General features: G+C 37.4%; 1 protein-coding gene across 1 annotated transcript in view; it reads right to left on the reverse strand.

Annotated features, from left to right (window-relative positions):
* LOC136036561 (putative phosphatidylinositol 4-kinase alpha-like protein P2) overlaps positions 1-23,123 on the reverse strand; it is a 55,946-nt gene extending 32,823 nt beyond the window's left edge. Inside the window, exons 1-4 of the mRNA XM_065718864.1 lie at positions 23,088-23,123; positions 15,581-15,720; positions 7,101-7,215; positions 2,344-2,637 (exon numbers count right to left, since the gene is read on the reverse strand). Of these exons, the coding sequence (XP_065574936.1) occupies positions 2,344-2,637; positions 7,101-7,215; positions 15,581-15,720; positions 23,088-23,123 (585 nt within the window). The remainder of the gene's footprint in view (positions 1-2,343; positions 2,638-7,100; positions 7,216-15,580; positions 15,721-23,087) is intronic.
* Between the last annotated feature and the right edge of the window lie 642 nt (positions 23,124-23,765).

Below are 23,765 nucleotides of genomic sequence, written 5' to 3' on the forward strand. Positions count from 1 at the left end.
AGGCTACCACATTTCTATGTTTCCAATGTCTATCCAAGATGCTGCAACTATTCCTTTACATGGAAGAGGAAGCGACGTAACCTGGGCCAAAACATAAATAAGGCTTATTTTTACTTCCGTCTTCTTTTTGTCTATAATTTAGAGAAAAGTACTGAAAACTCTTGTCTATTAGAAGCTTCTATCCTTTCTTATTTTTAGAGGTATTTATCACAGTTGACGTCAAATCTTTCTTCTTGTTTTCTTTCAACTGATTAGAAACTAGAGGCCCGAATTTTGTTCCTGACACAATCATAATTTACCGAGCAATGTACTTTGTAATTAAAAGACAAAATTATTTGTTATAGTTTAATCAACATTCAGAGGTTGCTTATAAGTCAAGGGGAAAAAAACTATCCTTATTTGCCAGAACCATTATGGTAGAAATACAGAAGTTGATAGATACAGATGGAAGAAAACTAGAAACTAATCTTAGTTGATATTCTGACTCCACAAAATCAAAAACTTAGTCATAAGAGCCATCCCTTTATTTTCTGCTAAAAATTATCCATGGCTGCTCTGAATTTTACACAGGGATACAGGACTTTATTTATGGATTTTCATGGGGTACCAGGATTAGCCAACTTGATTAGGAATGTGCACAGCTGAATCAGTTTCAGGTACTTGATACTGTAGTCAGTTGTTAGTAGTATTAGAAGCATTGCTGTCACTTACTTGGAGTACTTTTACTTGCAGTACTACTTAAGTAAAATTTTCCATTACTTGTACTTGTACTTAAGTAAAAACTCTAGGGTGCACTTATTACTTGATACTTAAGTAAGATTACGAAATACTTATTACTTAAGATTTTTAGCTCCGTACCCTATTTTTGGATGTGAAATAAGGTATTCGTTTTTGAAGAAAAAAAAAATAATAGTATGATTAACACTTGGTTTAATTTTGCTTCAAAGCTATATAATAAAAAAATTGAAGTTATTTCACAGTTCACAGATCGACAGTGGGCTGAACTCCCTTTTTTGTGCTAGATGTTGTTTACTGTAGTCCATTTGGGCTTATATTTCTGACATTAGTGTTTAAGTTTTGTCATCTTGTCAACTGGACAAGATTTCTACCATTTCGTCATATTTAGGACCATATTATTGGTAAGACTACTGAAGCTATGAATATTTGCCCATCTAATTGTTGTCTGTATTAAACAAGTCTAGGGCATTCTAGCTGGATCCAAGTGGTATTTTGTCAAATTCATTCCAGCAAATTCAGGTATTCAGACGAATCTGACTTCAGTTTTGTCACTCCATTCATAAGTTATACCCCCTACTAAATTAAAAGAAAACTCAACTTTCTTAAAACTTGAAACCCTCTCCCCCTCGCCCTATTTGAGATAGGGTTTGTGATACCAGAACTTGATATGAGCCCTGATCCTAGGCATCTTTGATCTAGTTTTCATTCGAATCCGTTACTCCATTTGCAAGTTATACTTAATTAAACAGAAAACTTAATTTTTTTCAGGAATTAAAACCAACTCCCCATTATTATATTTGAGCTAGGGTCTGTATCTTAAAACTTGATATGTGTCATAGTCTTAGGACTATTTGGTTCAATTTTTTATTCAGATCCATTACTCCTTTCGCAAGTTACTCTGAATTAAACGGAAAACTATTTTTAGCAGGTAAAGCCCTCTCCCCCCTGTTTTATTTGAGCTAGGGTCTTCATCTTTCAACTTGATGTGTTTCGTGATCCTTGGCACCAAATCTGGCCATCCAAATTTTCCTCAAAATTTGACTTGCGGTTCTCCCCCTATACTTGATTACACAGACGGGCGGACAGACAACTTTAGAGCCAATTCGACGCCCCATGCGCCAACAATTGCTTTGAAGGATCTTAATCCTTATTTCATCTCGCTGTGATTCAAATTGAAGTTTTGTACAACTTTCTTTTAGTTTTGGGATATGGATCCTTGTTATAAAGGGAAATTTATAATGGAACTTGAGCCTTCCCAGTCATGATGATATCCCAACATGGCAAGGCCAGGTTAGACTGGTATTTACCAAATGGGATAGTATAGATTCAACTCGGTTCGGTTGAATTTATGGAAGTTAAATATGTCTAATAAAGTATACAGATTTTCTAATTGGGTGAAAAATTGAAATGAATCAAATTAGGTTAAAAGTAACCGTTAAAATTGGAGCAGTAAATTCCGAAATTGGGGCTAGTGTGAAAAAAAAAAAAAAAAAAACATGCAGGAATTTTAGGTCGGATTTTTACTCAAAATTTTTTACACTAAATTCGAACTTTACTTGCCCAATTTTTCACAACAAGTTAAAATGTGGCATCGATTCACCTCACCTTCCAAGCCAGAAGTATTTCCTTTAAAAGTACCAGCTCCAGGTCTGGTCTGGCATCCAAAATGTAACACCAGGATTCTGCAGCTATCTCCATAGGAGCCTCTTCAAAATACTGAAGCGGTGAAATACTCATGACTCTAAGTAACCGATCCACATTTGGAATGTGGACCGGTTTCATAACAAAAACAGTTGCAAGGATATAAGCTGAGCTCAAATCCTCAATGTTTCTGGATGTAGCTGCAGACTCTAAGTCAGTGATGATTCTCTGACATTTATCACCATACAATGGCTCCAACTAAAACGAAAAACAAGTGGTGTAATCAAAAAGACTAAATAGGGCTATCAAACAAACTCTAAATCGGGCACAAAGGAACTGCGTGGTTCGCTCTCGGAAGTGGCAAACCATCGTCAATCACTATATAGAAAAAAAAAGAAAAAAAAGGCTTCACGTTATGGCCTAAACTATCACCATACAATTCACCAAAGAACATACTTCGGTATGTTCCTGCAATATAAAATTGCACCTACAGTGGATGAAGATGAAGAAAAGACCCATTCTGAATAGCATATTCTATACATTTAGTTTTCATCTAACCTTTCAAAGAAAAACTCCAATACTCTACATATACACTACTATACATATTTTAAATGTTCTCCAGTCTCGTGCTGTCAAAGATATTAGTGATCAGCTGAGGCTCGGTTACTTTAAGATTGTGGCAAATCGTGGACACTAAGCTAGGACGATAAAATTTTGCAGGTGTATCAGGAGCCAGACCAGATTAAATTAATAAAAGTTATTTCCCCGATTCGACCATCTGGGGGGGGGGGGAGTGGGGGGATGGTTAAATCAGAAAAATTAGAAAAAATGAGGTATTTTTAACTTACGAATGGGTGATTGGATCTTAATGAAATTTGTTATTTAGAAGGATATAACTTGTCTCAGAGCTCTTATTTTAAATCCCGACCGTATCCGGTGACATTGGAGGGAGTTGGGGGAGGGACCTAAAATCTTGGAAAACGCTTAGAGTAGAGGGATCGGGATGAAACTTGGTGAGAAAAATACGTTGAAGTCCTAGATACGTGATTAACATGACCGGAATGAATCCGCTCTATTTTGGGGAGTTGGGGGGGGGGGAACCGGATATCTTGGAAAACGCTTAAAGCGAAGAAATCAGGATGAAACCTGGTGAGAAGAATAAGCACAAGTCCAAGATACGTGACTGACATAACCAGACCGGATCCGCTCTCTTTGGGGGAGCTGGGTGTTAATTCGAAAAAAAATAGAAAAAATGAGGTATTTTTAATTTAAGAACAGTTGACCGGATCTTAATGAAATTTAATATTTAGATGGAACTCATGTCTCAGAGCTCCAATTTCAAATAACGACCAGATATGTTGACATTGGAGGGAGTTGGAGGGTGAAACCGGAAATCTTGAAAAACAATTGTCCCACCTTGACCTGAACATACATAAGTCAAATTTTGTTATTTTCTCTCGATCTCCGAATTTTTACCCTTGGTTTACGGAAATAATTTCGGAGCGGGGAATTATTAAACGAACAAGATTCACCAAATACCTCGGAATCAATGTTGATGAAACCCTATCATTTAAAGATCATGTGAAGTCAGTTTCTAAAATATTGTCACGTAACTTAGGTATCATACGCAAATTAAAACATATTTTCCCCCAAAATGTTCTACGATTGTTATATTTTTCCCTGATTCACCCTTACATTTTGTATTGCTCGTCGATTTGGCTTGGTACTTTCCCTTCGATAGTTCGTCCAATCCGTGTGATCCAGAATAATGCTATCCGAGTTTTTTGTGGTGTTGGGAACCAAGAGTCTTTGAGGTCTGTGTATAGAAATTTAAATACAATGCCTGCAGCTGGATTACTTGAATTTTATATATAGGTATTACAGAGGTAGCCTTCCTGATTGTTTAACAGGAATACTTTGTGAGAGGTCTGATGTTCACCACCACAGTACTCGGTTACGAGGTAATACTGAGGTTCCTCGATTAGTTTCAAGTAGGTCTTCTTTTTCACTTATTTACAGAGCTTCAAAACTTTGGAATAAACTGAGTATAGATATCAAGGAAATAGGTAGCCTTGACCAGTTTAAGTCTGATTTACGTGTGGAGTTGCTCGGTAGGTATGCTCTTGAAACAGATTAACTAAAATAAATTTTACATAGCTTATTCATTTGTAATATTTATGTATTTTTGTTTGTTTGTTTTATTGTTGTTGTCTTGGGGTCATACAAGGTAGTGTATTGTTTATGTTTTTTTTTTTGTTGATTTCGGTATATGGTCTCATTCTCCATATTTTCATATTCTCTAAATTGTCTCTTTATTTTCCTAGAATTTAGCACAGCCTCGCAAGCTTCGCTTATGTTGTGCTATTGATTAAGAAATGTTTATTTCTAATAAAATTGTTCTACTACTACTACTACTACTATGTGCTGGTGAGTGAAAACAGGCTGTCGATAGTAGGCAAAGTATTTGTTGTTTATATACTTGTCTAAGTGTACTTTAAACATACTTTATAGTTGATTATTCAATTTGTTTGTGCTATCAGTTTCAGTTTATCGGGGGAAAATGGCAAGGGTCTAACCTGCATAGGGTTGAGGAGTGCGTACATCCAGCCATATTGATGGATGATTTTAAATTTGGGGAAGCTGTTATTAATTCTGGCAAGGGAAACAAAAAGTATAGTCACGTTCACTTGTCCTTGAGTCACAGCCAAACCTGAGAGCTGAAGAGAAGTTTCATAGCCTATGTCAGATAAGAAAATCTGAAATTGGTATATCAAACTTCAATCTATTCGTCCTATGTTTCGTGATTTCGAATGGAAAGATCAGTCTCATCCGGCAGCATTTTCAAATTGAAGTTGGACAAACATATAAAAGTGTTTATGATATGTGATGATTCCATGGCCCTTTAGTAGAACTGTTTTGTTAGAATTTCAAAAAAAAAAGAAGAAAGTTACAGCTTCCAAAAAACGTGTAGCGTTACTAAAGTCCGAGAGTGTTGCCTCTGCTTTCAAAAAGTTACTTTGAAATTTGACATTTCACCTATTTTCATCATTTTGCACAAAACCTTTATTGAGGGGTCACAAAACCTTTATTGTGGTAAAGATCAGACACAAGAATCAGATAATAAGGGGCTGAAAATGAGCAAAGACCTAAATTGTTGCAAAACCAACATGGATGCAAAAATTGCCCTTGCTCCTAACTCAACTTATTAGCAAAAAAAAGGCTTGCTGCATTTTTAAAACTAGAATCGACACAAGGATTGTTCATGTGTGATAAAAGATCAAAGGCCGCTGTACTACCCCACCCTTTTTACTGGCAACTGTTTTACGGGAAGGTAACCTTGTTGCAATTTGCTTGAAGCAAAAGGATTAAAAAATATTTAATGACAAAATAGGAAGACCAAAGCTGGCACATGCCCTTCGTAAGTTTTAACTCTGATTATAAAAGTGACGCAAAGCAATTTTACAAATTTGCAAGCAAATATTATTAAGTATATTCGGGGGTTGCCTCCTTCTCAATACTGCCAATACTGCCGGTGGCAAAGGCAATCACATTTGCCACCCTCGTTGCTCTCTCGCTCCTTATGCTAGTTTATTTAGAACATGGGAATATAGGAAATAAAATACAGTTAATAAAACACAATAGAATACAGAAAATATTAAATAGAATAGAGGCAATACATAGAAAAAAAGTAGAATATAGAGAATATAGAATACAGAAAATAGTAAAATAGAATGAGGTGACAAGGGTCTTATGGGACTTGAGTGTCTGTTTTCTTAGTCAAAAGTTTTGCCAATTATTGCTTAATTTGTTTCATAAATACGAGTGATATCTAACACCGAAATGCTTAGGCACATGAAAAGATCACTTTTGCCACCCACGTTGCTCTCTCCCTCTTTATGCTAGTTTATTTAGAACTTTTACAAAGCTTATTTTTCTAACTAAACGGCCCTTGTGTTTCAGGGAACATTCTTAAAGAATTGGGACATAAGAGTCCAAATATACTGATATGAAAATTAATCTTGGGATTTGAACAGTAATTTTGTATCTCTTAATAAAGACATAAAATTCCTTAAACAAATTCCATTTAAGACACTTCAGCTTTAAGGGAATCTTGAGAGGGTATTGAAAATCCACTCCTTAGTTTTACCCTTTATTACACGTGAATGGTAAGGTAAGATGTTGTCCAGTAATAGAGTTATTTAATTTCTTCTTAATAAATACTTCACAGCAATCCAAGTCGAGAACGATAAAATAAAGAATGGACTGCTCTCATCAGTGACAAGAACCAAAAAGGAGGGCCATTTTCCATTTTACAATTTCTTCCCCCAGTATTTTCTAAAAAATAACCCTTTTCGGCATTTTCATTGAAAACTGATTTTTTTATATTAATATTGAGAAAATAGTAAAATTACCCTCCCTCTGCCAACCCATATTTCCGTGAAACGGTCCTTGAATGTAATTTCAAAATCTGAATGTCTCACGGAGTGAACACAAATAAACAATTTAACATAGACAAATTCCTAGTAGAAAGTACAATTTTATTCACGTTCTTACTTATTATTAAAAATAAAAATAAACATAAAGAAAGAAAAAGGGACAGGGTAACGAATCAGCTTTTTGAAAAAACAAAAACAAAAAAAAAAAACATGGAAAAACTTGCCAAAGACTATAAATCTTGGTTAATCAACAAAATTTATTAAAAACTAAAAACAGTAAATCACCTGATTTGATAAAGATTTAATCTGGTTGTACCATCGAAACAAGTGAAAGAATTTGGCAGGAGGGGCTTTACCTAGCCGATTGAAGACATCTGCATCCTTTTGTGACGGTTCATATCTGAAAATATTATTAATTTCATCTATTGAATGCAACAGTTTTTACTGAAATTGTTCCATATCTTTAATATTACTCCAAAATCCATCTGATCATTTTTTTTCAAATTATTTACACTGACTTAGATATCAAGTTTATATTTTAAGGGAAGCTAGAGCGCCTAATAGACCTTATCTTTTTTTTTACTTGGAAGAGGGTATAGAAATACATATTCTCAGTAAAATCCTTTGCATTATAATCCTCTACAGGAACTATGACTTCTCCAGGGTTAAGTAGCATGGCTAATCACAAAATACCATGGGTCAAAAGGTAATCAAAATAGCATATCTACAATATCCTTAGAACTGGATCATGCTGAAGCTCTCAGAGAGTCTTTTTTTGGTCTCCAATAAGTTTTTTTTTTGGCACACCAACACCTTACTGAAGAAAATAAAATCCTGGTGAAAGACCAATATTTACCAAAAGAAACCATGCTTACTATTTCCCGGTTATCACAATAGTGTATCTATACTATCTATAGAACACATAGGGAGATCGATTCAAAATTTTCAGAGGGTGTGAGACAGCGAATGATTACTTGGGGGATTGGGAGAGGTGAATTGAAAGAAACAATGTGTCTGGGTAACCAAAATGACATATCTGCGACATCTTGGGGTGACAGATGAGGATTGAGCTGAAATTGGGCATTGGAAAGGGAGGGAAGAGGCAAAGTATGGTGCAAAACCATTTTTGTCTTCTATTGGTGCCATTTTTGTCTTCTATAGGACAGAATAGGTGGTATAAAATGAAAGACGAAAGAAAAGGTCAATTCGGAGAAGTTTAGTAAAAATCTTCCAAGTCTGGAGCTCCTGGAAATGGTCTTTCACAATGAGTTTGACCTGAATATTTTCCATCGCTTCATATTCAAATACACTTAATTCAAGGGGCATATATTCCAAGCCACTCAGGCATTATGGGTTACAATCATTCAGAATTGCAAAAGATTTCACAAATGTTGACCATCAAAGTGGAAAAACAATCCCACCTCTTCCACCCGGGAATTAGCTAGATGGAGATTCTCTGAGGCCGATCTGGGACATAATAAACTCAATTTGTTCTTTGTCTAATATCATCGTGCAGGTTGAAATAGGATAAACCTCCAGGCTTTCTCCTATTAAAACCCGAATTCTACTGGTCTAAATCCCTCTTCACTGTTTTGTAGATATTGCAATGTAAAAAATGAAACATTTTACGATTGCCTAATTGAATTTTAAATGCTAACGCCTGCATATAATATCCTTGAAAAGAAATTGCTAAAATCCTTCAAACACACCAAATTCCACCATCAGTCAAAAGCCTGGCAGACATAACCTATAAAATGAGTATTGAAATCCAAACACATACCTAAATTATCCAAATCCTGGAATCCAAAGAGCTATTACAAGACATATAGCCATTAACCTTGGTACTTTTTACATCCCATATCAAGTTAAAAGTATACTAGATCAGTGCGGATCAAGTCATATGTTGGGGGATGGTTTACGACTCGAGGATGTGAGGGACCAAGTAAGTGGATTAGTTGAGAAGGATTTCACTGGACCAGGAAATATAGGCGTAGCAGGCCCAGTGCTCGCTTTCAAATTCACTGGGTGTTCATTGTGAGTCAAAGGAGATTTGAGAGAAGATTTATTTTTTAAGCAGATTTCTATAAAAATTAAGTAATGCTATGAAACGAGGGATGATAGGTTACCATTTCCACTGGGCTAAAGAAAAAAGTTTATCGGGAGGGATAGGTCAAAAGCTGGTCCTAATTATTGTCCTGTGTGGAGGTTTAAATGAGAGTTTATATTACTTTATGTGTAAATGTGAGGAGCTAAGTACTGCAACTTGAATGTCGTTGACTTCCCCCTATTTCCAAAAAAAGTCAAAGAAGGGCTTGAAAATTAAAGTAAACACAAAATAAACCCTACAAAAAGTAAAAGAAAAACGTTTCATTATTTATGTGTTTGTGTGATATCAGTTTTAATACCCTAAAAGAAATTATTACTCCCCTTTTAACTTGAATTGGATGATTAAAGGTAGAAGATAAGTAGTTATTATCTGTCAGTATACGATCGATTTAATAGACTAATTCAGTATTGTCTTGAATTTACCAATACATAGAAAAATGGTAGCTTATTCCCTGTTTCTTTTTCAATTTTAAAAACTAATACCCCCCCCCCTACCCTACATAATTCAAATGTTTAATAGACCTTCAATTTCCAACTCTCCATTCCAAATCGCCAAACTTTCATCCATACATCTTTCCTAAAATTTAGGGTTTAAACCTTCATTAAAGATATTTTAATTGAGAATGGATATCCTGAAAATATGAACTCTCAAACTATAGAAAAAAGAAGAAAGATTAATTAAACTACTGCCTTGAATTTGTATTTCACCACACTTCCTTTAGTACCCCCCCCCCCAGGGGGGTAGAATAAGTATTTATCCCTTAGCAGAAGTCTTTGTCTTTTCTTATAGAATGATACAGCTATTTCTAGTATTATTTATCAGCTTCCAAGTAGCCGTTCAGTTGACGGTTTTGGTTTGAGCAATAATGTCTTTAAGAAGATTGGGCAGACAGATTCGGAGCCCATCTCACATATAACTAATTTTGCAGGTAAAAAGTGATTCGTCTCTAATTTCAAACTATAGACCTATTTCTCTTCTTCCTGTTGTCTCAAATGTAGTTGAAAAATCAGTATATTATAGACTCTCTTCATTTGTATTTAGTACTAAACTCTCATATGCAGCAGAGGTTGTGTGACTTTTCAAAGGTATTTTATGTGGTTGACCATTTTTGCTTTTCTGTCAAAATTATCTTTATTTTGAGTGCATGGAGTACCTCTAGAATGGTCAAGGTCTTAACTCTCAGGGAGATCTCAGTATGTTCTGGTTGATGGTACTTCTTCCTCTACTTTGCCTATATTAAAAGGCATCCCTCAAGGCTCTGTGATTGTAAATATTTAGTTTTTACATTATATTAATGATCTTGCTGATGGTCTTCATCCCCATGTTCATCCTGTTCTTTTTGCTGACGACATTAACTTTTTCATTGCTGCAGTAGACTTGCCAACAACCACTTCCATAGCTCAAGGTCTTCATGGTCTCAAGGTCAGGATGATTGTCGTCCTGAATTATGGGAATGATATTATAGTGCAAGCTACTATGTTGAAATTTCTTGGTGTATACCTTGACTGTTTTCTTGCTTTGAAGCCCTACATGAATCACACCCATTCCCTCATCCCCCGCCAGTCTTCAATATTACACCGAGTTAAACCATTTCTTCCCCCAGAGGTTACGCTTTCTTTTTATTATGTTTTATTTTTCCTCACCTTTCTTTTTGCTGTCCTATCTTTGGAAACACTAACAAATCTCCTCACTGCTCACTTCAAAAAGCCCAAAATGGGACAGTGAAGGTTACGTTTCTTCTACCTCAGTTATACCTTTTCTCTGACCTTTATGATGATACTGGAACAGCTCCGCTGGATCGTATTATGGGTTAAAAGTAATCGTTATTTAGTGCATTCTGCTTTCAGATATGTACTCTTCTTCCTTGCTTAGTTCTTCTCGCAGATTTACCTTGCCCAGACGATTTTCAACAGCAGCTTAGAGGTCTACTGATTAGTAATCAAATTTCACTATGGAACTCCATTCCTTTTGATATATCCCTCTATCTCTCTCTGCAAAAGCAGGGATCTGTATCTTATTATGTATGTATCGCTTCTTTCTTTTATTCCATATTTATGTATATCTCTCCTTGTTTTATTCCAGTGTTTTATTATTGTATATATTGTTAATTATTGTAATGTGTGGTCCACTACAAGCCAAGCTTCTTTGGCCAAGTAACCTTCTCATGTTTGTTATTGTTTTATTTTTTAGTATTAGTATATGACTGGTTGCAAGCAATAGAAGAAGATGAATCAAATCAAAAACAATTACATAACTTTACCATATGCTCCTATTCTATCCCCAAAAGTACGATAATGACTAATAAAAGTATGATATAAAAGCTGCTTTTAAATCCCTAACAGCTATAAGTATTTCACTAAATAGTAGAAAAGTTGCGATTCCAAAACATATACTAAGTAGGGCAACAAGAATAACTTATTCTAGTGGAAAATTTTATACAGGCCAAACACACCAAAACTTCCAAAATAGATTACCACAACATAAAAATCTAATAGATTGTACTCTAAGTACATTGTATAGTAGATAGTAGACTTTCAAATGAGCAGTAGCAGAGAATTTGTTTGACTTTACATGAGAGTATACTATTTGATCAAACAAAAACAAATTCCAACTCCTGTTGGGCTCTTCAAACTTTTACGAAAAATATAAATAAAAACTCCCTCTGGGAGGATTAGTATCAATAGAGATCAAGGGGAACGCAGGTTGAATCCAATCCTCAAGAAATTAGTTAAAAGACAGGTAAAAACAACAAATACCTTAAATGGCAAATTTTGCATAATCACCCAAAAACAAGTTTTAACCTCATAAATAAAGACTAAAATGAAATTAACTGTGAAAAAAGTCAGCACAGTTTGGCCAGATTAGTAATTGAAAAGATCCGTTCAATTTATACTGTGCGATAAATTTCTCATTACCTGTTGTCAATTATAATTTAAGTTCTTCTAGAGCTTGACAAGCACAGGTTGTCAAGCTCCAGTCCAAGCCTGTCCAGTCTAAGACTGGACAGGCAAAAAATTACCTCAGGAAATCTGGAGCCATTTTCTGGATAAATTATGCATAAAAAACAGCCATTATCCAATATTTTTTCTAATATCGAATAATGACACTGGCCCCTATATTGATTGACTTGACTTACTTAAGGCTCCTGCCGCATGGGGTGCGGCGTAGAGAGCTTCGCAACTTGACTTCTCCAGGCGGACCGGTCTGCTGCTAAATGAGGCGCCTCGTCGACAGCAATGTTGGCCATCACCAAGAATTTGTCGAGGCTGTCTTTCCACCTTGTCCGAGGTCTGCCCCTCGGGCGAGACCAGCCATGGGCTTTTGGGTCGAAGTCGTACACTATTCGGGCTGGCGTTGATGTCGGCATTCGTAGGAGGTGTCCGAACCATCTGAGAGACCTCTGCGCTATCTGGACGGAGAATGGCACCTGGGAGGTGAGAGTAAGCAACCTTGCGTTGCTTACAAAATCATCCCACCGGAATCCCTCGATCCGGCGAAGCTGTTTCGTCTGACAGACGTCTATCATTTTAAGGATGGTTGATTTGAGGGGCCAGGTTTCCGCCGCGTAGAGCAGGACGGAGCTTACGGATGCGTTATAGATTCGCATTTTCGTACGCCTTGAGATGTGCGGCATTCTCCATAGACTGTTGAGTCTACCGACGATGGAAGAGGCTTTCGATATTCGGCTGCATACCTCTTCGTCTACGGAGCCATCATTGGACAGCACAGAGCCGAGGTAAGTGAAGTTTTTAACGACTTCAACAAGTGTTCCGCAGACAGTTATGGTATCAGGGTGCGAGACTGGACCTGGGGGTTCAATTGCCATAATCTTAGTTTTGAGCCAGTTGATTTTCAGCCCCACTTTTGCTGCCTCTTCCTTCAGGACTTCCAGAGCGTCGGTCAGCTGGTCGATTGAGTCAGCAACGAGAGCAAGATCGTCTGCGAAGTCCGCATCCGTCAGAATGCGATCTCCAAACTGCAGACCAAAGGGCAGGCGATTTGTAGTTCTTGTCATCACATAGTCTATCACACAATTGAACAATTCCGGGGCGGCGGCACACCCTTGGCGAACGCCAGTTTTGATATTGAATGTCGTGCTCCGTTTTCCGTTGACTTGGACGCAACTCTCGGTCTCTTCGTACAGCTTTTCAAAAAGCTTGCAGTATTTATCAGGTAGACCCGTCGATCTAAGTATTAGCCAAACAGAGTTGCGATCGACGGAGTCAAAAGCAGCTTTGAAGTCTACGAAGGCCACGTATGCGTTCCTCCTGAATTCTCTAGTTTTCTCAATTAACTGGCGCATAGTGAAGATTTGTTCGACAGTGGACCTCCCTGGCATAAATCCGGCCTGCTGAACTCTCCTTTTTCTTCGGAGGATACTCGTGCATCTGTCTAGCAGGGTCATGGCAAAGAGCTTTCCAGGGACTGAGAGAAGGGTTATACCTCTGTAATTAGAGCAGATGCTCTTGCTCCCCTTTCTCTTCCAAAGGGGCAGGATTATGCCAAGTCGCCAGTCCTTCGGGACCCATTCTGTGCGCCACACCACGGAAAACAGCATTTGCAGCCAAAGTAACATCGCCGGTCCAGCATACTTCAGGAGCTCAGCGGATACTCCGCATACGCCTGCCGCTTTGTTATTCTTTAGACGTTTCAAAGCAGAGTGGATTTCTGCTGTCGTGAAGGAAGTCTCTGGTTCGTTTGACGGCACTTCCTGAGTGCTGGCAGCTAGGCGTGCGAGTTCCTGGTCAGTCTGTGCTACAGCATCGGCATTGAGGAGACTTGAGAAGTGGTCTTTCCATCGACTGACCTGAGCGGCCTCGTCACTAAGTGGCTGGCCGTCCGCAGAGACAACAGATGCAACTGAGGGGGCTTTGTCGCTTTTGAGGTCACGGAGGTGCTTGTAGAGGCTCCCGACGTCCCCTTTCATGGCTGCGCCCTCCAGCTCGTTTGCCTTCCTTTCCACAAACAGTTTCTTGTCTCGCTGTATCAGCTTGTTGCGGACACCATTGAGGCGCCTGTAGGTCGGCATGTCGCCCAGAAGCCTTGCCTTGCGTCTCTGCTCAATGACGTCAAGCGTATCGAACTGAACCCACGCTTTCTTAGCACGCTTCGCCCTTCCAATATTTGCGGTCGCTGACTCCAGGACATTCTTCTTAAACGAGATCCATGCGTCCTCAGAACTTTCAAATGGCAGGAGTGCGTCGAAGCGGTTCGAGACATCAATGGCATACTTGGACCGTATCTCTTGATCGGAGAGACGAGAGACATCAATCTTGGTCGGTCTAGGTTGCGAGCGCTGGGCTTGGAGCCTCAGTCGCATATTAGCTACAACGAGGCGATGGTCAGTGTTACCAATCTCGGCTGACCTGTACGTCCTGCAGTTACTAATCGAGGATCTCCATCTCTGTGAGACAATGATATAGTCGATCATTTTTTGGTACGGCCGTCGTTGCTGTACCATGTGTATTTGTGGATATCCTTCCTTGCGAACAGCGTGTTCGTAATGACAAGGTTATGCATGCTGCACAGTTGAAGGAGCCTTAGCCCATTGTCATTTAGAGGGTCCGGAATAACTGGTCCGATGACTTGCCGCCATAGGTCGTGGTTGTCGCTCACTGTTGCATTCATATCACCCAAAAGGATGACAATATCGTGGGGGGATATCTTGGACAGTTCATTAGCCAGGGCAGAGTAGAAAGTTTCTTTTGCTTCGTCGTCGGCTTCATTTGTCGGAGCATAGCAGACAAGGACTGTCATTTTTCCTTGCTTATGACTCAGTCGAGCATTAGCTATTCTATCCGAGACGGGAGTAAATGACAGTAGACACTTTATGGACTTGTTATCAAGTACTAGTCCGACCCCATTTCTCCTAGTCGTTGTCTGTCCAGACCATAGAAGGTGGTATCCCTCACCTATGGGATCAGTCCCATTCCCGACTAGGTGGGTTTCTGTTATTCCAGCAATAGAGATGCGGAATCGCTTCAGTTCCATCGCCAGAAGCGTCTTTGCTCCGGGAAAGTTCAATGTCAATACATTCTAGGTGGCAATCCGGAGGCCACCATGGTCAAGGAGATTCAAACGCTGGTCACTTCTCAGTCCAGGGGCGAGCAAGGGCCGTGATGGGATAAAAGAAGATCGGTCATCCGAGGCAGTTGCTAAGCTATTCATTGCAATCGATTTCAGGTGGAGGGTTGCAGGCCCAACCGACCCTAGGCCTGGATTCTGATTAGAGCCAGGATTTACCTGGATACTGAGAATCCTGGGGTGGGCTCCACCCACCTCATGAGGTTGAGGCCACCCTGATCGGAGCGATAAGTCTGAAATCCCCTAAAAAGACATTACAGCAAAACAAAAAGTCCGTCATTGGAATAACCTTTGTTGAAAACCCTAAATAGGAAGCTAAAAGCCCCCAACTTGAACAACAGGGAAAAGCACATTTTAGCATGGGTAGCAGCTATTACTACTACTACTACTACTAGCAAATTCACTCCTAAATTTCCTCAGCTATTATAGCCCATTTCAGCAAGTTCAGAATTCACTGACATATTAAACTGTCTTGTAAGCTAGCCTACACCTAAAGACACCCAGACTTTTAACTTAGTCAAACACAATCCTAATAATTTTTCTGAACCTACAAAGCAAATTTTAAAGGACCTACCCTTCAAAGTAACTCCTATTTTTCAAAAATTTGTTGAGCAATAAATACGCCAAATCTTCTAAAGAGGGAGACATCAGCTGCGGTTTTGAAGAACTAGGCTCTTTCAAACCAGGAATATTTTCTTCAGTCTCTCTGTTTTCCTGAAAATAAGAAATGTATGGAGCATAGATCAACTACCTGAGTAGATTAATTACTAAATTAATTATTGTAGATCAATCAAACAGTTCGTGGTAACGAACTATAGTAAGGAGCGACCCGGCTCAATAGTAACCAAAACTCTAAAAAACGGAACTGTTATACCAATATTTACATCAAAGTAATTGCATTTTAATACTGATTTTAAATATATAAATTTTATCAAGTTTAGTCTTACCCATCAAAACTTAAGAGCCGAGAAAATTTGTCTTATTTTATAAAAAAAAAAGAGGAAACACCCCTTCACAAGTCATAGAATCGTAACGAAAATCACACCATCAGATTCAGCGTATCAGAGAACCCTACTGTAGAAGTTGCAAGCTCCTATCTACAAAAATGTGGAATTTTGCATTTATTGCCAGAAGGCAGATCACGGATGTGTGTTTATTAGTTTTTTCCCAGGGGTGATTGTATCGACCCAGTAGTCCTAATAGGTTGCGAGAGGGCTAATTCTAACGGAAATGAAAAGTTCTAGTGCCCTTTGTAAGTGACCAAAAAATTAAAGGGCATCTAGGCCCCCTCCCACGCTAATTATTTTCCCAGTCACTGGATCAGAATTCTGAGATAAGTCATTTTATTCAGCATAGTAAAAAAAACCTTGTACCTATATCTTTGGGGACGATATACTCCACCACAGTCCCCATGGGAGGGGCTACAAGTTACAGACTTTGACTAGTGCTTACATATGGTAATGGTTATTGGGAAGTGTACAGACATTTTCAGGGGGATTTTTTGGATGGGGGGAGGGGCTGAGAAGGGGGGATACGTTGGGGGAGCTTTCCATGGAGGAATTTGTCGTGGGGGAAGTAAATTTTCATGAACAGAGCGCAGGATTTTTCAGCATTATTAAAAAAAAAACAATGAAAAATAAATATGAAAAAGTTTTTTCAACTAAGTAAGGAGAAACATTAAAAATATAAAACGAACAGAAATTATTACGCATATGAGGGCTTCGCCTCCTCCTAATACCTCGCTTTTAAGCTAAAGTATTTTTAGTAATTTCAACTATTTATTCTACGGCATTTTTGATTCAGAGGTCTGTGTATAGAGATTTAAATACAATGGCTGCAGCTGGATTACTTGAATTTTATATATAGGTATTACAGAGGTAGCCTTCCTGATTGTTTAACAGGAATACTTTGTGAGAGGTCTGATGTTCACCACCACATTACTCGGTTACGAGGTAGTACTGAGGTTCCTCGATTAGTTTCAAGTAGGTCTTCTTTTTCACTTATTTACAGAGCTTCAAAACTTTGGAATAAACTGAGTATAGATATCAAGGAAATAGGTAGCCTTGACCAGTTTAAGTCCGATTTACGTGTGGAGTTGCTCGGTAGGTATGCTCTTGAAACAGATTAACTAAAATAAATTTTACATAGCTTATTCATTTGTAATATTTATGTATTTTTGTTTGTTTGTTTTATTGTTGTTGTCTTGGGGTCATACAAGGTAGTGTATTGTTTATGTTTTTTTTTTTAATAATTTCTTTTAGGGTATTAAAACTGATATCAAACATACACATAAATAATTAAACGTTTTTCTTTTACTTTTTGTAGAGTTTATTTTGTGTTTACTTTAATTTTCAAGCCCTTCTTTGACTTTTTTTGGAAATAGGGGGAAGTCAACGACATTCAAGTTGCAGTACTTAGCTCCTCACATTTACACATAAAGTAATATAAACTCTCATTTAAACCTCCACACAGGACAATAATTAGGACCAGCTTTAGACCTATCCCTCCCGATAAACTTTTTTCTTTAGCCCAGTGGAAATGGTAACCTATCATCCCTCGTTTCATAGCATTACTTAATTTTTATAGAAATCTGCTTAAAAAATAAATCTTCTCTCAAATTTCCTTTGACTCACAATGAACACCCAGTGAATTTGAAAGCGAGCACTGGGCCTGCTACGCCTATATTTCCTGGTCCAGTGAAATCCTTCTCAACTAATCCACTTACTTGGTCCCTCACATCCTCGATTTGGATTTCAATACTCATTTTATAGGTTATGTCTGCCAGTTCGTGGTAACGAACTGTAGTAAGGAGCGACCCGGCTCAATAGGATCCAAAACTCTAAAAAACGGAATTGTTATACCAATAGCTACATCAAAGTAATTGCATTTTAATGCTGATTTTAAATATATAAATTTTATCAAGTTTAGTCTTACCCATCAAAACTTAAGAGCCGAGAAAATTTGCCTTATTTTATAAAAAAAAAGAGGAAACACCCCTTCACAAGTCATAGAATCGTAACGAAAATCACACCATCAGATTCAGCGTATCAGAGAACCCTACTGTAGAAGTTGCAAGCTCCTATCTACAAAAATGTGGAATTTTGCATTTATTGCCAGAAGGCAGATCACGGATGTGTGTTTATTAGTGTTTTCCCAGGGGTGATTGTATCGACCCAGTAGTCCTAATAGGTTGCGAGAGGGCTAATTCTAACGGAAATGAAAAGTTCTAGTGCCCTTTGTAAGTGACCAAAAAATTAAAGGGCATCTAGGCCCCCTCCCACGCTAATTATTTTCCCAGTCACTGGATCAGAATTCTGAGATAAGTCATTTTATTCAGCATAGTAAAAAAAACCTTGTACCTATATCTTTGGGGACGATATACTCCCCCACAGTCCCCATGGGAGGGGCTACAAGTTACAGACTTTGACTAGTGCTTACATATGGTAATGGTTATTGGGAAGTGTACAGACATTTTCAGGGGGATTGTTTGGATGGGGGGGGGGGGGGGCTGAGAAGGGGGATACGTTGGAGGAGCTTTCCATGGAGGAATTTGTCGTGGGGGAAGTAAATTTTCATGAACAGAGCGCAGGATTTTTCAGCATTATTAAAAAAAAAAACAATGAAAAATAAATATGAAAAAGTTTTTTCAACTAAGTAAGGAGAAACATTAAAAATATAAAACGAACAGAAATTATTACGCATATGAGGGCTTCGCCTCCTCCTAATACCTCGCTTTTAAGCTAAAGTATTTTTAGTAATTTCAACTATTTATTCTACGGCATTTTTGATTCAGAGATCATTCTTAAGGAATTGGGACAAACTTTGAGCTTTAGTGTAAAGAGCGAGGTACTGACGAGAGGGTGAACCTCCTCATACACGTAATAAGGATACGAATAGAGAAGTTCCTTACGTAAGGTAATTCGTAAGTTACGTATATCTTTTACTAATAAAAACGTTCCTAAAAAATTAAAAGTTCTAGTTGCCTTTTTAAGTAACCAAAAAATTGGAGGGCAACTAGGCCTCCTCCCCCACTCCTTTTTTTCAAAATCATTCGACCAAAACTATGAGAAAACCATTTAGCCAAAAAATAAATAGAAAACTTTCGCTTTAATTATTCATCTGCAGAGAGCCAAAATCAAAACATGCATTAATTCAAAAACGTTCAGAAATTTTTTTTTTTTTTAAACAAGTTTTTTTTAACTGAAAGTAAGGAGCGACATTAAAACTTAAAACGAACAAAAATTACTTCGAATATGAAAGGGGCTACCAAATCCCTCAACGTCCCGCTCTTTACACTAAAGTTTTTTACTGTTTTAAAAAGCAGAGTTGAGAGAAAGAGTCAAACTTTAGCGTAATGAGCGGGGTGTTAAGGAAGGAGCAGTCCCTTTCATATACCAAATAAGTTTTTAAGTTTTAATGTCACTCCTTACTTTCAGTTAAAAAAACTAGATTTTTTTTTAATTTAATTACTAATTTAATCAACTGGTTATTTCTACAAAGGTTTTCCTCTGTCTCTCTATTTATCTATAAGTAAAAATTGTGTAGAGCATTGATTAATTACTAAACTAATTAATATAGATCAATAACTAATTTAATAAACTGGTTAAGACTAGGAAGGTTTTCCTCAATCTCTCTATTTTCCCGAAAGTAATAATTGACTAGACGATAGATTAATTACCTAACTAAATCAATTATTGTAAGTTAATGACTATAGTTCAATTACCATTAATTACTTGTGTAGATTAATTACCTGAGTTTAATTAACATTTATTATCTGAGTATATTCAGTTCTAGGTATTATAGAAAAGGAGAGGGGAGAAGGGGGCTGGATTGATTGTTACCCATGACTCTAGTCTGGTTTTAAAAAGTTTGATATAGGGAGGGGGGGCAAGGTTATCCAGAACAGCTACTTTTGGGAAGTTATGTTCAAGAGCCTATTTGACCAATTGGTTACTTTGAAGGCTCAAACTACTCTTTTTTCCCTGAAATTTCTTTGGTTTAGCGTTTGTATTTTTTCTTCTGTAAGCACACCTGAAAAAAATGTTTTTCCTATTTTTGCTCACTGTCCGAGGTCACTCCATATAATGGGGAGACTTTGTGCATTTCCAAGGGGTGAATTCAGAAACATTAAATATAACTTTCATTTATTCAAATATAGACTCAGATGAAGATCTAATTGAATATAAAAGTAAAAGGACGCAGTCATCCAAGCTAATAAATGATTACAAAACCAAACTAGAACTTGGGTTTATTCTTCCCACCAAGTATCATCATGATCTCTCCACTCTAAGGGTTTTCCAAGATTTCCAGTTTCCTCCCCAACTCCCCCCAATGTCACCAGATCCGGTCTGGATTTAAAATACGAGTCCTGAAACACGAATTCCTTCTAGATATCGAATTTCATTAGCATCCAACCCATTTGTATGTAAAAAATACCTCATTTTTTCTAATTTTTCTCAATTACCAAATAACCCCCTCCCAACTCCCCCAAAGAGAGTGGATCCTGTCCTGTTATTTCATTAATGTATCTAGGACTTGTGCTTATTCTTCTCACCAGGTTTCATCCTGATCTCTCCACTCTAAGCGTTTTCCAAGATTTCTGGTTCCCCCTCCTAACTCCCCCAACGACACTAGATCACGTCGGGATTTGAAATCAGAGGTCCTTCTAAATATCAAATTCCATTATGATCCAATAACTGGTTTGTTAGTTAAAAATACCTCATTTTTTCAATTTTTCCCAATTAGCCCCCCCCCCCGACTCCTCCAAAGAGAGTGCATCCGTTCTGGTTATGTCAATCACGTATCTAGGACTTGCGCTTTTTTTTCCAACAAATTTTCATCCCAATCTCTCCACTCTAAGTGTCTTCCAAGATTTCAGGTTCCCCCTCTAACTCCCCCCAATGTCACCAGATCCGGTCGGGATTGGAAATAGGAGAACTGAGACATGATCCTGCTAAATATCGAATTTTATTAAGATCCAATCCCCCATTCATAAGTTAAAAATACCTCATTTTGTCTAATTTTTCTGAATTAACTATCCCCCCCCCTCCCCCACCCCCAGATGGTCAAATCGGGGAAAACACAATTTTTAATTTAAACTGGTCTGGTCTCTGATACACCTGCCAAATTTTATTGTCCTAGCTTATGTGGAAGTGCCCAAACTAGCAAAACCAGGACCAACAGACCAACCAACATAAATTGCAATTGCTACGTCACTTGGTAAATACCAAGTGCCATAAGAAAAAGGTTTTTTTGAAACAAAATACAAAAAAAGGATTTTCAAATCTAGAAGGGTGTAAATCAAGGGGGTCCTCTCTCAAATTTGGCATCCCGCAATCTCAGCTATTTTTATCAAATAATTTACTAATTAGAGAAGTTAAATTACAGAAAAGGAGAGGTCTGAATAAATTAGGAATAAAGTTAAACCAAAGAAGCACTCAAATTTTAGGCTTCATTGATCATTTCAAGCAAATTTTCCATTTCATTAAAGGGACACACGGTGATTGGAGGATGATTGTGGAAATTTATTTTTGTGGCATGGGTTTAGAACAACTTTTCTTGAGTGTTAAAAGGCCAGATTAACTTGAAGAGATGTTCTTCATGTATATTAATTGAATAGAAAGAAATTAGAATAAACCACCCAGGGAAACTAAAAACAAGCAGAAACTACCACAAACAGGAGCAGGGCTAACATCCTCCATGCCTTCTAAGGACCAGAACATAATTTTTATTTTTACTGAAAACAATTCAAATTTTAAGCTATGTATTTATTTATGTTACATAACATTAGATTATATTTTTCTTACATAACATTAATTGTTTAATCCTATATCATATTTAAAAATAAATATAACAGACAAAAATATTATCAAATTTTCCAATCAGTTTTACTGGTTTATTTCCATGGCTTAATGAAAGTTATTAACAATTTTCGAAAATGGCTGCCTTAGCTAAAAATCTTGATTGCATTAACATTCTTTTCTTTTTTTAAGGCAATTTGACAAGGTTTCAATACATCTGTTGTCAAAAAGCAATAAAACTGGTTGCAAGCAACTACCCCAGGGGATTCCATTCAAAACACTGTACTACTTAGGTAAACCCTTGCTACTTTAACATTCAAACCTGTGACATGTCTCTTAGAAAAGCTGAATTCCAAGCCAGAATTCTTCATATGTTCCCACAATTTTCATATGTTCATTCAATTTTCATTTCATATGTTCCCACACAACCAACTCACTAACCAATCAACTAGGTCAAACCAACTCAGTGGCTCTGTCCATCTCACAGAGTGAGTCAAAAGGAAAAGGGCTGAATAGGCTTGACTGAAAAGCCTGTAACTGCTGAAAAACAAGAAGAAGAAGAACCATCAAGAAGGAGAAGGAGTGGAGGTAGTTGCTTCAAAATACCTTCCCAGGACATACTTTAGTCTGTAGATTCATCCCTGAAAGTTTCATTTTCTTAACCTAAACCCTTTCTGAGATAGCAAGAAGTCAATTAACTAGAATTTTACCCAATCTTTACTCTGAAGAGAAATTCTGAAAATTTCATTTCCCCGAACTAGTCCCTTTCCAAGATAGAAAAAAGTAGCTTGTCTAAGATATTACCTTACTTTTTGAAGTTTCAGAGGCCTATTCAACAAACTAGCCTACCTAAAAACTTTTCCTTAGGCCTCAAATTGACCTTAACCTAACTTGCATACAAGGCCTATGGTATCAAATTTAAGTGCTTATTAAATGTATTACAAAAGTTTTGACTAGACCTAGGCTATTTCATTTAGCCTAGCTCATTAAACAAAACAGGACACCATCAGATAGCTAATTTTTCAAGAGTAGGCTATATGAATACAAATCTTTTAATTAGCCAACCAGTATTATGAGCATATGAGACCAGCTAGACATAAGAAAACAGTTCTTACTCTAAAATATGCAGGATAATCATAGTTAACACATTTTGAAGGGGGAGAACCTTTATCTCCACTTTTTTTCCAAGTTTTCTAAGAAATTCAGGAATTTCTCAGTTTAGCCTATATAGGCTATTTACAGAACATATACCACCCCACCCCCTAATGTACAAAAATATACCCAGAATTGCATTCTAAACATAAATTTAACATTCATTTGGATCTCATTTGAAATTTACACCATATGGTAGATGTCACAACAGCTGCCAAAATTGGCTAATGAGATATTCCACGAAAAAAAGCAGCCTATAAGAAAAAAGATAGAATTTCATCCTGGAAAACTAGGCATAATTCTTTACAACAGAAAACTTTAACAGCATTTACTATATTTGTATTTTTTACAGTTCGTTTCCCGCCATTTTCAAATTTTTAACTTAACGAATATGAGACTAGGTTGTAAATAGTGAAATCACTAACTAGTCCCGGGAGTTAACGCGTACATCATGGTGGCAGCTATTAGTGAAAGTCGTGTGATACAGACATCCAACTGATCAATTTTTAACAGCCGAAAAAATTGGAGGTTGTACTCGTCAATCTTCATTTTCCTTCCAAAATGTTCTATAAATATTACTCCTCAAAACTAAATTTATTCAAGACTTGACTTAAATCTTCTGCCGGGCGCTACTCAGCGTAGAGTGACGTCTGCCTCCACCATCTGCTTTGGTCCATGGCGAGTATTAGCTCTTCGCCCTGTCTGATGTTTGTTATCGTCAAGAACTCGGAGAGACTGTCAGACCAACGTTTCTTCGGTCGGCCACGTGGTTGCTTCCAACCAGCTTTGATAGGGTCAAAGTCGTAG

The sequence above is a fragment of the Artemia franciscana genome, chromosome 15 (genome assembly GCF_032884065.1).
Source record: "Artemia franciscana chromosome 15, ASM3288406v1, whole genome shotgun sequence".
NCBI lineage: Eukaryota > Metazoa > Arthropoda > Branchiopoda > Anostraca > Artemiidae > Artemia > Artemia franciscana.